Source organism: Bidens hawaiensis, unplaced genomic scaffold (genome assembly GCF_021521415.1).
Source record: "Bidens hawaiensis isolate Kalapana, Puna unplaced genomic scaffold, B.hawaiensis_p1.1 tig00000055_1, whole genome shotgun sequence".
Taxonomy (NCBI): Eukaryota; Viridiplantae; Streptophyta; class Magnoliopsida; order Asterales; family Asteraceae; genus Bidens; species Bidens hawaiensis.
In genome coordinates this window covers 6,789,028-6,802,925 of record NW_027491016.1, presented here as the reverse complement: position 1 = coordinate 6,802,925, position 13,898 = coordinate 6,789,028, and the positions used below count along the sequence as shown (strand labels likewise).

At 29.6% G+C, this 13,898-nt stretch overlaps 1 protein-coding gene across 1 annotated transcript; it reads left to right on the top strand.

The window, feature by feature from the left end:
- The first annotated feature begins 438 nt into the window (after positions 1–438).
- On the top strand, positions 439–4,015 carry LOC143542972 (uncharacterized). The gene is made up of 5 exons (XM_077035441.1): positions 439–624; positions 968–1,064; positions 1,156–1,237; positions 3,334–3,370; positions 3,794–4,015. Exons 1-5 carry the CDS (start codon positions 439–441, stop codon positions 4,013–4,015), a joined length of 624 nt encoding a protein of 207 aa, XP_076891556.1.
- Positions 4,016–13,898: the final 9,883 nt, after the last annotated feature.

Genomic DNA, 13,898 nt, shown 5'->3' with positions numbered 1-13,898 from the left:
TATAAAAATGCTATCACATGTTTTTCTTCTTCATTTCATATTAGTTCGCACGATAACTTTTATTTATATCCCGGATCCAATATGCATGTGTGTGTGTATACATTACACCAAAACCCCACACCCACCTCTCATTTAGTCTTGCAGCTGTCAAACCCAATCTCTTCAATAATAATAATAATATACAGCAAATTATAGTTTGCAACTATCACGATTCTTTATTTCCCAACCGCACTTTTCAGACTGTTAACTTCGAAAAGACCAATAAAATATATATACTCAAAACTATATATATATATCTCACAAAACACAATTTCTTTTCTTGCATCACTATCTTAATTAGTTTTCTTTTCCAGAAACACCATTTAATTAATTCAGGGAGCTAGACTAACAACATTTGATATTGCATATGATATTGATATTCGATTGAAGACTTGAATTATGGCGTATGGGCAACACTATCGGTCACCTTTTGGGGACACAACTCTCACGAAAGTCTTCGTTGGAGGGCTTGCGTGGGAAACACCTGTTGGAGAAATGCGAAAGTATTTCGAGCAGTTTGGTCACATTCTTGAAGCTGTAATAATCATCGACAAGATCACCGGCAAGTCTAAGGGCTATGGGTTTGTAAGTTCAATATGCAAATTGGTTTAAGTCATTTGTTAAAGTAAAATTAGATTTTAATAATTCAAACTATGACATATCGTAAGATATTACTTCATATTTATTAAAATTATTAACTCTCACTGTTGCTGAAAAAGACAAACCATTCTAACAGATTAATGACTCTGTCTGCCCTGATGACATGACATGACATACCACGTGTCATTAACAAGTCATTAGGGCATATAGAATTCTTTCTACGTAGATATGATTGCAATAATTAAGAAGATTGAGTTATAATTAATTTGGATTACTAAAATTTAATATGCAACTAACAGTCATAAAGGTTGTGTTTTTAATGAAAAAGGTGACATATGATGATGCTGAATCTGCAAAGAGAGCTTGTAATGATCCAAATCCTGTGATAGATGGAAGAAGAGCTAATTGTAATATTGCATCTCAAGGTGGTTATATTTTTATTAAGAAAATATATTCAAACAAAGTTGTATTTTCAAGTCGTGTATAAATATTTAAAATATTTTCAATTAAATATAGGAAAAAGCAAGGGGACCGTGCAGTCGTGCCCGGAATCAGCAGCGCCGCTAGCCCCACCTTCGGTAGTGTATCAACCTTATGGGTGAGTTTCTCCACATTACATAGTAATCATAAGTATAATATTTGAAAGTTGAAACAATGAATCAAAATAGGGAAAACATTATAGAATAGTAATCAAGTTTCAAGTTTATTCCAATTAAGTTACTCATAGTTTGTTTTGTCTCAATCAAGTCACTCAACTTTCAGTTTGTCTCAATTAGGTCACTTAAATTTCAATTTGTGTTATAAAACGAGAGGGACAACTACTATATTATCGTAAGTGATACATTTATTGATAAAAAGTAGAAAAATGTTGGTTTTAATAACGTTTAAGTTATTTATAAACATAAAATATGAAGGTAAAAAACATAGTATTAGAACATTTATTGAAAGTTGAGTGACCTAATTGAGCTAAAATTGAAAGTTGAATGACTTAATTGAGACACATTGAATGTTGAGTGACTTAATTGAGATAAAATTGAAAGTTTAGTGACCTAATTGAGACATAATAAAATATAAGTGAGTTAATTGAAACAAAATTAAAACTTGGTTACTATTCTATAAAGTTGTCACATCAAAATAATCGACTCAATCGAGAAGCTAATGGCAAAATTATGATTTTATTCATAACACATGCTTGGTTATGGATAGACGCGTATAAAATATGAATTGACTTGATGACATTAAATTATTAAAAAGCGATATATAATGATATTTTGTTTATAAATAATATGTAATGTTGTAATCAAAATAACTTTTTACAATAAATTGAATTGATGAAATCATTTAGGCTATGTGTCGTTGAGACTTAAGAGACTACAAAATGTGGGGAATTTTTGACACGTGGACAGGGGAGCGATATGTAGCCCATTGGGGCGCCGTTGTAGCCCAAAAATCGCCCCTCTCACATGTCACATATGGTTGATCGCCACGTCAGCATTTCCATAAACACACCCGGCGACAAATATATGTCACCCCCACCCCCAACTTATCGCCCCTTTGTCACATAGAGGGCGGTGTTCTTGCCCCTTGTCGCCCCAATTTGCTGCTCCACTACACCTTGTCTTATAACTTATAATCGATCAATTACTAAAATCTAATGGTTAAAAAATCAATTCTAAAGTTTGTTCATAATCAAAAGTGAACCAGTCCATGCTCACACTTGCTAGTGATTTTTATAGGGTTTGTGATTTTCACTTGTTTATTGATTTGCCATAATTTTTGCAATCTATCGTAAAATAATTGTAACATGCATACATGACATTTGAACACAAAGTGGACACCATGTAAAGCTTAGACTTTTCTAATTAAACCTATCCAATAAAAATATCTTGATTTAATATTTTTAATTTTTGAAAATAATTTATAGCAGATTTTTTCAAGTAATCTAGACAAGTGATGATACAAGACTTTATTAATTAGAATTATATTATTTTAACCTTTTACAACTTTCATTAATTGACTTCTTTAGACATGAATACTAAAACATTATATGACTATAAAACCAAATTAAGTTATTTTATTAACATATTTCTGTATTAGGTTTAATCCCGTATTCCATACGAGTGGAAATTATAATAAAAATAAAAATTATTATATGTAATACGTAAATTCAATTATTTCATATAATAATTTTTATTTATGACTTTTATTTTATTTTTATTTAAATCAAATTATACTTAAAGTATTAAAATTGAATTACATGTATATAAAAAAATAAAAGATTTGTCCTGATTTTCACCATTTAATAATTTTTCAAGATTTTAGCCATTGTATTGATTTATATAGTCAAACTTTTGTTATTGATTTAAACGAATATAAAATAAAATTAATGAAGAATTTTATATTGAATTGTTAAAGGTTAAATATTAGCCTTTCTAAATTTATATGAATAGCTTAATATAATTTTAGAATGACAATTAAATGAAAAATAATGGATAGAGGATTTTATACATTTAATGAATTGTTATACATTTTAATGAATATTAATTAAATGTTAATTAGGTGAAAAATGTATTTAAGGGAATTGCCTATGTGGAATCAAATATGAACACTTTATAATGGTGCCATGTAAAAATAATATCTTGTTTTAATAGTATAGTTAGATTTATTTAGTGCTGATCAATCTTATTTATGCAGGTATGCAACTTACCCGCAAGAACATGGCTACAATTATGTAAGATTTCAAACATTTTCTAAACTATTAATGTTCACTACACAAAACTTAGAAAAATTATGTTTTAAATTTAGTGCTAGTGTTACTATTATAATTACAAACGTTTTGTCGGCTCAAAACAAGTAAATATCGAAATATCAACAAACTTATCAAATGGTATAGTGATGGTAAGTAAACTATCAAATATATTGAACAAACTAGCAAGCAAAAACACGTCTTAGCCAAAAACTTGATGCACACGTTACATATTTTCTGAATATGTTACGAAATTCGCGTCATGCCTCGAAAATGATTGTTTTAATGATTATAATTGTATACAATATATACTGTATATTTAAATGATTTTCCATATACGTATTTTTTGTAATATAGATGCATTAAATATTGTACATCATGCCTTAAAAGTAGTTGTTTGTTGAACAGGTAATGTACAATCCAGCAATGCAGTATCCATACTATGGGCCTACATCTACAACCATGTCCTCACCATATTACTATGGGTATTCCCACACCCAAGTGCATACACCGAGGGGCGCATTAACGCCACAAGCGCATCCACTTCACCAGCCTTCGTATCTGTACTATCCTACGCATCAGACGGGTCTATCTGACTATCCTACGCAGCCACCTCCCTCTAAAAATTAACAAGTTGCATATCTCATGTTGTAATATTTATAATTCAATTTAAATTGTAAATTATTCTTGGTAGTTTCATTTCAAAAGTTTGATTTTTTATTTTTAATCTTTTGACATAACTAGCAATGAGCAAATTTTGGGTAGAGTATCAATCCGACCGATATCTTACCATAGTATTGAATTGTACTGACAATCGGTTTTCATATTTTCGGTATTAGCACCGTCTGGTTTTGATATTCTATAATATTTTTAATGGTCTAGTAACAAACCGATAAAATGGGTATGGTTGAGATTGTACAAATTGTATGACTATTAGTAACCGTAAAGATACGAAAATCTAGACTATGAGCCATCATAGACGCTACTTGTGTCGAGATCTAGTTAGCACTGGTTAGGGGACCGTGATCTGGAAATCTCAATGCAATTGGTGGTTTCAATGAGGATACTATGCATTTAAACAATTACATAGCATCAGGAGAAGTGTGCAATTTAGAAGATTTGTCAAGATTTTGGTGGTTAGTTTTTTTTTTAAACGATTAACTCGCTCACACAACTTCTAATCCTACTTCTAAATCTATACATTTGTTCACTATCAAACTAGAGCTCTTCTTAAACTAATAGGGGACGGGCATCTTTTCTACACTCCTTAATACTGCTAGGCTTCCCGTAACAAATAAAACCACTTGGATTAGTTTGTTTTTAAATACAAAAGGTTGATTAGAATAACAAATAGATTCTATCAAAACAACTATTTTGGTGATTTCTCCTCCACATTCGAGTAATAAATTTAAATTGTCAAAAGATGTTGCACATATATCCAACCATGAAACACATGTTTGTAGATGTTGGGCAAATGATGTGATGATGCATGTGCATAAAGAGAGATGTAGATGTGGGCATGTGAGAGATGATGAGTTGTAAGGGACCATATGGGATGATAGAGTCAGTATGGAATATGGGTGCCAAGAGTTTGTAATCAAAACTTGAGTCAAATTAACAGTTTGCACCTCCATGTGAATTCAGATCCCATTGTCTCTTTTAGTGTTGTTTTCCAAGTTGTGGTTGGTTTATGTGCATAAGTTCTGATTCACTAGTGTATTCAAGATATAAATATACGTAGTTTTAGTCATAAAAAGTATTTTGAGGTTTATGAATTATATCGTTTTCATTATTCAACCCGTGTAATACATGAGATTCTAAAATGGTATGTAATACTTAGTTATCTTAGTAACTTTTCAAAGCTGAAAATAACATAAAATCTTTGTAATAAACTGATATGTACTAAAATCTGTACAACTGAAACTACAAGAGAATCTACTTATATATTCTCTTATTTGGCAAATTTTTCATGTGTTAGAAAAGGTAAGTCCACTTCCTCAGCTCCTCTAGAGAGCTCATAGACCAGTGGTGGATTCATTCACCTTATTAACAAGGCCACAAGGGGAAGACTGAAGAGGCCTCGTAGGCCCAATGGGCTTGCAAAATGGTTATTATTCTCTTTAAGATTTCAGCCCAATTTGGGGCCCCTTTGTCATGTTGAGCCCATATTTCAGGAACCTAAATAGAAGGAAAATTTAATTTATTTGATTTTGGCTTCTCGCTAATTATGGGCCATCGCCATTCACCACTGCACTATTCTATAATTGAAACCAGAGGTGTACAAAACCGGTTTTAAACCCAAACTGAACCGGTTTGGTCAATGGTTGGTCAAAACCGATTTGACTCAAATCGGTTTAGAAGCAAGATACGTTGGCCTTGTCACGTCGGTTCGGTCTGGTTTATAAACCGGTTTTTCTCAAACCGGTTCGGTTTAAAACTGGTTTGATAGATCTTAAAGGGAACCGGTTCTGAAACTGGCAGTTTGGAAACTGGTTTGGGTGAAACCTGTTTTTTTTACACCTTTCTCTGTAATTATGTAAGTGAACTATTTTTATTGTTTAGTTTTATTTCTTGATATTTAAGTTTGCTTATTTGACTTGCTTTACTAAGTTAAAATGATTATTGAATATGTTGAAACTAACTTATCTGCTTATCTTAATTACTCTTCAACTAGTAGTTATACAATTCTTTTAAGAAAATAACATTTCTGGCCAGACCCAAATTTAATGACCCGACCAAAGTTAGATCCTATCTATCGTTTTTCCCGCCATTCATAAAGTTGTATCTGCCGCTATTAAAGACTTTACCTTCTCCTTCTCTCACTCCCCTCCTTCCCTCCAAGCATAGTAAGTGGAGACAAACATCTGACCTTGAGAAGACGTATGCCCTAGGCTTCCCTTGTCCATGTCATTAGCGGCACACGAGTCCACAGTCCTCCATCACGAACGATTTAAGAAAAATATGAATTTACATAAACTCATAAAAAGCCAATCTTTCTTATTACAAGGGCCGAAAAGTATTGCATGACTTCAAAAACATGTTTTATTTTAATGCTTTAAACATGACAATATGACATGTTGTTGTCAATTGTCATATCTCTGAAGTCACGTGAGATTCTAGTCATTAACATACAAAAAGTATGCGCTGTGGAGTGTGCATCAATTATGAAATGTTCAACATCTTAAAATAACGAATTTATGTTTCTACTTGCTATTAATTTATTTATTAAAGATTTATCTTTCATATTTAACAAGTGATGACCTTGAAACAAACCCATAATAACCACTCTACCATAGCTTTATTTATGCTTAGACTTGGAAATTGTCAATTATATACTAAAAACAAAATGCATGTTTGTGGCACCAAGTTTCTATTTTACTCTACATAGATAATTATAAAAGAATTGACTCTACCATATGGATCCTTTCTCTGTAACGAGTTATAATTTGATTCGATGGTCACATGCTAAAAGATATTAATTAAACAATGGTGATCGTCCAAAAACTATAGCCGTTATTAATAGTTTATTATTAATAACAAGCACTTAAGACTAAAGTAAGAGAAAATACAAAAGAATTCAGAAAATTATTATATCGCCTAATATTTTTAAATACTTTGCTAGATGTTCCCAAGTGACATGACGTGTAAGCTGTATCAACACAGCCTTAGATGTTGAAAGTTTAAGTCCAATAAGATTTAGATATAGGTGGTTTATAGAAGTATGTAGGAGTATATTAGTTTGTCATTAGAAAAAAAAAAGAAATATGCTAGATTATATTTAGTTAATGATTGTTAGCACATTAGTTAACTACTTTATAAACATAAACTTAAATATGAAAAGAAATTATAAACGATGATGGATTTGCTAGACACCTCGACATTCTTGATTAAACGGAAAAGATTGATTTGAGAGTGTTTGTTTCATGACTTGGTAGGGTATTTGGAGATTCAGGAATATCTATCAGCCGAAAGAGATTCGAAGTGGAGAAATTTTTGGTTCAATACTCTACTTCTCTTTTATTTGGTATTCAAATAGATATCGTAAATGTAAGTTTGCTTGAAATGAATGGTTGGAAAAACCCCTCTACTATTAATGTATAAACTTGTTTTTCTCGTGTCCCGCTTCTTGCCCGACCCTTTTAATATGTTTCATCTAAGTTGTTCAAGAAAAAAAATAACAGAAAACAATTTTGAGAATTTAAATGTATATTTACAAATGTGAGTTTGACATTTTCTTATTCTTACTTAAACATTATATTTAAATTTGACCAACCAATCTCTTGGTTACTTGTAAACATTTAATATACCCCCGTTACCTAACATAATATTTGTTATTAGAAAGTTAGTACATGCTCGTTCTAATGATCAAATTGTGTCGTTTTTCTGTTCAATAGTTGTTTTTGGAAACAAATATGTTTTTGGTTTTTGTTTCAAAAGTTAACAATCATATATAAAAGAAAAGAATATCAATGCTAAGATAGAGTTGGTTTTTTTCTTTAAAAAGCGTTGGTCGAAGGGTTATCTGGACGACAAGTAAGTTTTATTTTGGTGTATAGTGGCAATGGGGACCCTTATGGTTTGTTTAATGTTGCCAAGTTGATGTCTTTATGACAATTGTTAGAGTGTTACCAAACAAAAATATTTTTTACCTCTGCTAATTGCGTATGAAACTTAAAAAGAAAAGTAAAAAAACTAGTTACCTGTAATTTTGTTCGTTAAAGCATAATTATTTTATAACATTTTTAAAAATCTTTAACACGTTAAAATTGTGAAAAACGTTGATATTTTTAACTTTAAATTGGAAGAGTGGTCAGCATGGACATATCTTTTTGTGGGTGATAGATGTGCGGACTTGACTGAGTACTTCTATCGTGGCTTCAATGGGTCAAACGACATTGATGAAGACGTGCATATCATAATAAAAGGTCATGTGGTTTTACAGTCAACCAAATTTAAGCTTTGCAACCGATATAAAACATATGATATGAAACTTTTTCAGGCATGCTATTGTTTTGTCTTTTGGTTACATGGACCAGCTTTTATGTAATTAAATCTAATACTACGTTATACCTTTTTTTTGTTTAATTTAATAACAAACAGATCTCGCTGTGTCAAGCTAGGAACATACCTTGTAGTCCTGTACAGCATATACACAAACCACCTCCCAAATAATGCTTTAAAAAAATAAAACAAACAAAATTATTCGTATCTTTGATATCAGTATAATACAAATAAATTATAATATATTAGAACTAGCTTTAGAAACCTGTGTGTTACACGGTATAAGTTAATGTATAAATTACAGTGAATAATTTAATACAAATAAAATAAAAGATAATTAATGTCAAAAGCAATATCACTGGAAGCAACATTTAAAACAATGAGGCTCTTAGATCTGAAGGATGTAGTTAAAGCCTTTAACAAATGTTTTTCACTCTATACCCTAAACCCTAAATCATAAACAAAAAAAGACACAAATTGTTCATTTTTAAACAACTTTCATGATATCCTTATAAACACACTGTTATTCAACTGTCATAATAGTCTTATACTAAATATAAAAAATAGAAAATTTATCTATGCCTTTTAAGACTTATTAAATATTGGATATTTGTAAAAAGTAAACAAAATTATTATAGTTTTTTTTAATATGAAGATGTCTCAAAAATTAAATGTTAGTGTATTCTTTAAACACAAATTCTTTAATATACATTTTAATTTTAAATAAAATATCTTTATGACACGTAATTATTATATATATTAATATGTTTTTATATTAAATATGTTTACAATATAATTTGTAGCATTAATAATTCAATTAATAGAGATTGACCAATTAATACGGTACGTTGAATTTATAATCAATACTATATTTAGAACAAATATATTTTTTTTTCTTTTCCATCAATAGAAGAGAAGTGATTTAGGCGGGAATTTGATAGTAAGAATTAACATCAAAATGCTATGTGTCCAGATTATTTTCTTTTATTAGTATAGGTAGATATATACCAATAGTGTTTATAATCATAAAAGCAAAAAAGGTAAAATAGCAACCAATAATCCCAGCTCAAGCAGTTAAATAGAGACGTTCAAAGACTTCATATTTAAATATGATAAGGTTTTAAGTTCAAGTTTCATGAGAAACAAAAAATATGGGATTCCGGATTAGGTTAGGAATTTTCTCAAATATGATGGGTCTTTTCTTTAAGACGGAATGAAATGCTCAGGTAAACAAGTGGTCCGAGTGATCTAACTGTTCATAAAAATAAATAAAACGAAAAATAGCAGCCAAGGGGGTAGGTAGGCACTTGACACAAACCAAACAATCAATTGACTTAACAATCATTACATACAATTCTTCCTCCTTAAGTAATTTACCATAGTACCCTTCACCTAATCCTCTCATCTACTCAAAAATATATTTTTAGGTAAGATAAGATATGCAACTTTTTGACTCGTATACAACATGATTCAAAACGAGACATAAACATATAGAAAGTAGGAGAAACTTATAAACACGCATAAACAAACAATGCCACACTCACCAATCAAAACATTAAAAAGTTGATTCAGATACAAATTATTGTTGCAATTGAAAAAATATTGATATCAAATATTATTGACAACTTTCAAAATGTTAACTCATGTAAAGTGATCGACTAAAAATCATGCGTTAGTTTTACTTAATTCTTGAATACAAAATCAACCCACACACCAGTCTCTAATCACAAGTGCAACGACAACCACAGTCCACATCTATGCCGCTCATGGCCACCACACATACCAGCAGTGTGGGTCTAGCATGGTTGGGCGTTTGATCACACCCTGATCACACCCACACAACATTACATATGCCCCTAACCAATCACAGCTCATAAATCCAATTGTTTTCTAACATGTTAGGTTGGTCAAAAATTTTGGTACAAGTATTCAAACTTCACAAACCATACAAAGTAATATCTTGTACAATACCGAAACTTAACTATATACAATACCGGTCATAGCTAAAAATCTAGTTTTTGAAATGATTTTGGTACCACTAAAAACCGACTATATGTGATTGGAACCCATATTTCCAATTAATAGTTACATCTTGTAGGGTCATACAAATTTCAGGACAAAATATATGAACGCGGCAAATTTCCCTAGTATCATTGAACAATCATACCAAATATAGCCACATGTGTAATTTCTTATTATATATATATATACATACACACACATACATACATACTAGCTTTTAAACCCGTGTATTACACGGGTTTTGTCAAATGATAAAGATAAATAAGGTCTGCTATTTTAGTTGTGATTCTCAAAATACTTGTGAATTAATTTAATGTAGACTTAACGGAAAAAACAAACAAGGTTAACAAAAAGTACTAAAACAACATGATTTTGAAAACATCAGGTGTTGATTTGCAAGAAATTTAAAAAAAAGTACTAAAGTTGTGTAGTTAGTCAAACCTTATTACCTTAGGTATGAAAATGACACTTGATTCAATAATGAATATAATCCACTATGTTATAACCCATTTGACAAAATGGTTTTGGCCCATGACCCATGAATAGCTAAAATGAATAAGATGAGATATTAGGAATTAGGTAAAATGTGGGCTTGACACCTAAGTTTCAACATTTTCTTTTATTAGTATTGTAAGATAAGATGTATATATATATATATATATATATATATATATATATATATATATATGATTGGGTTTATTTCAGAAGTGTTTTTAGTGCGAGAAGAGATTCTGGCCAATCATAAGTTTTCTTTTTAATTTCGGATTATTTAATTGTAGAAGTATATTAGTAAAAAGTTTAGGAGTTTCTTTTGGTAATTAATACTAATTAATGTTAAGTTACAAATGATTATACATTTATTTTTATTTTTTAATTTGATTTAATCTTTAAACAATTCATAAAATAAAACCATCATACTCATACTATAAAAAACATAAATATATTAACCATCATAAAAACAAATACCTACACAAATCATAATATTAACCTACACATACAAAACTAGTTCATGTTATCACCTACACAAATCATGTTAACCTACACAATAAAAATAAATCACAATAATATTAACCAATATTTATATATGTGCACATAACTAGTTCATGTTAACCTACACAAATCACAATAATAACCTACATATACAAATTTACTTCTTGTTATAGCCTACCCATTTGTATTTACCTACACATATCAGAACATTAACATACACAAACAAACCTTGTTCATGATATCACATACAATTAATAATATTAACCTAAACTTGTAAAATATTCGCAATGTAGGAACACATTAAATTTTTTTATAATTTTAATTATTTATATAATCAATCTTTTATGTATAGTCAAATACGAGTTATGTGTAGATGAATATTATTTATATGCAGGTGAAAACAAAATGAACTAGCAAGCTGTGTAGGTGAATACGATATATGTGAAGGTAAATATTAGTCATGTGTTGGTGAAAAATAAAATAAACAAAATTAGTGTAGGAGAACATAAGTTATGTTGGTAAATACGAGTTACATTTTGATAAAAATAAAAATAACTAACAATTCGTATAATTGAATATGAGCTGTGTGTAGATTACTATGTTACTTGTGTAGATGATCAATTTAATACAATTCACCTACATATATATATATTTTTATATGTAGGTAATAGATAATTCAAATTTGTAACTTTCTACAAGAATTAATGTGGAAAATATTTTATGATTAGTTAGAGGAATTAATGCATTAAGCAAATCAGAGATAATCAATGGTTGAGATCGACTTATCGCATTTCTCGCTATAATATCACTTCTCGCATGATCCATCTGGATCGTGCGAGAAGTGATATTATAACGAGAAGTGTGAGAAATAGATGTGGACCAATCAATATGTTAGTCAATGGTTTATAATAAAAATGGCAACCTTGTAATAAATATAAAAGAATAAGTCCAAGATTATTAATAAAAATGGGTAATTTGGCCATCAAAGTGTAGACATTTAATATGAAATGTATATCATTAATGACCATCTCTTATTTTACTTCAAATTTTCTCTTGTTATTTATTTAGCTAGAAACTTTCAACCACAATTTTTTTATTTCCACAATCTTAAACATTTGAAAACAATTTTTTTTCCAGTTCATCTAGTTAGATAGAATTTTCTTTTGAGTTCAAAATAATTTTGATAGTATGTTGATTAATAATATATAAGGCTAAATTCTTTTATTATATTTCATAATAAAATAACTGATTTACTAATATAGTGGTTTAATACATATACATAATACATAAAAACATACACCAACTTGTCTCAAGTGACTACACGACATTAGCATAACCTAAACTACATTAGATGTTTCTATACTACATTAGTTATGAAAACACATCATTTGAAAGTGTACACTACATTATTTAGCCTACACTACATTAGATATGTCTATAATACATTTGTTATGACTACATAACATTTAAAAGTGTGTCTGCACAACACTATGTTAGTTTTGCCTACACAACATTAGATATATGTATGCTACATTAGTTATGACTATACAACACTTGAAAGTGTGCCTACACTACATTAGTTTTGCCTAGACAACAATTGAAAGTGAGTCTACATTACATCAGTTTTGCCTACAATATATATGATATGTCTACAACACATTAGTTATGACTATGCAACACTTGAAAGTGTGCCTACACTATATTAGTTTTGTCTACAGTACATTTGATATATCTACACTATATTAGCTATGACTACACAAAATTTGAAAGTGAGCCTACATTACATTAGTTTTTCCAAGACTATATATGATATGTCTACAGTACATTAGTTATAACTATACAAAATTTGAAAGTGTGCATACACTACATTATGTATTTTATCTACATTACATAAGATAAGCCTACGCTGCATTAGTTGATTAAAATCAAATAAAAAATAAAAAACACTTCATATTAGAGATCAAATAAAAAATAATAATTAGCCTTGTTTCAGAATAAAATAATTTTAGATCAAATATATTTTAATTGTTCAAATTTTAGATGAAATAAATAATAATAATTGTGACACCCGACTAAATTAAGCCTAATTAGTACTAATGTAATATGTTCTTATGTAAATAAAATATTATAATAAATGAAATAATGATATTTTAGTTTTATTAAGTTCGAAAAAGTTTAAGTTTGTCACGTAGCGAACACAACGCAAAACGGACAACAGTAACAACTTAAATACTGTTAAATGTCCAGGCGTGCCAAAAATGACTCGAAAAATTGTAATTATAATAAAAATATTAGTAGTAAGTGATAGATTTATTTTTAGAAAGTTGGTTCAAAAAAATTTAGAAAGTTGCGGTTCAAGAGCCAGTGTCGGACACCGGAAGAGCCCAAACTCAACTGTCACCAAATTTCAGTTTCTTTAGTCCATATTGTCAGGAATCCAATAACAGATAGAACCTGATAAAAATTACTAGAAACGGAGTTCGTCTAGTTAGTTATAATT

Coding starts and splice junctions, on each gene's coding strand:
- LOC143542972 (XM_077035441.1), top strand. CDS start 439: ATGGCGTATGGGCAACACTATCGGTCACCTTTTGGGGACACAACTCTC. Junction 1,238..3,333: donor GTAGTGTATCAACCTTATGG/GTGAGTTTCTCC, acceptor TTATTTATGCAG/GTATGCAACTTACCCGCAAG. Junction 3,371..3,793: donor AAGAACATGGCTACAATTAT/GTAAGATTTCAA, acceptor TTTGTTGAACAG/GTAATGTACAATCCAGCAAT.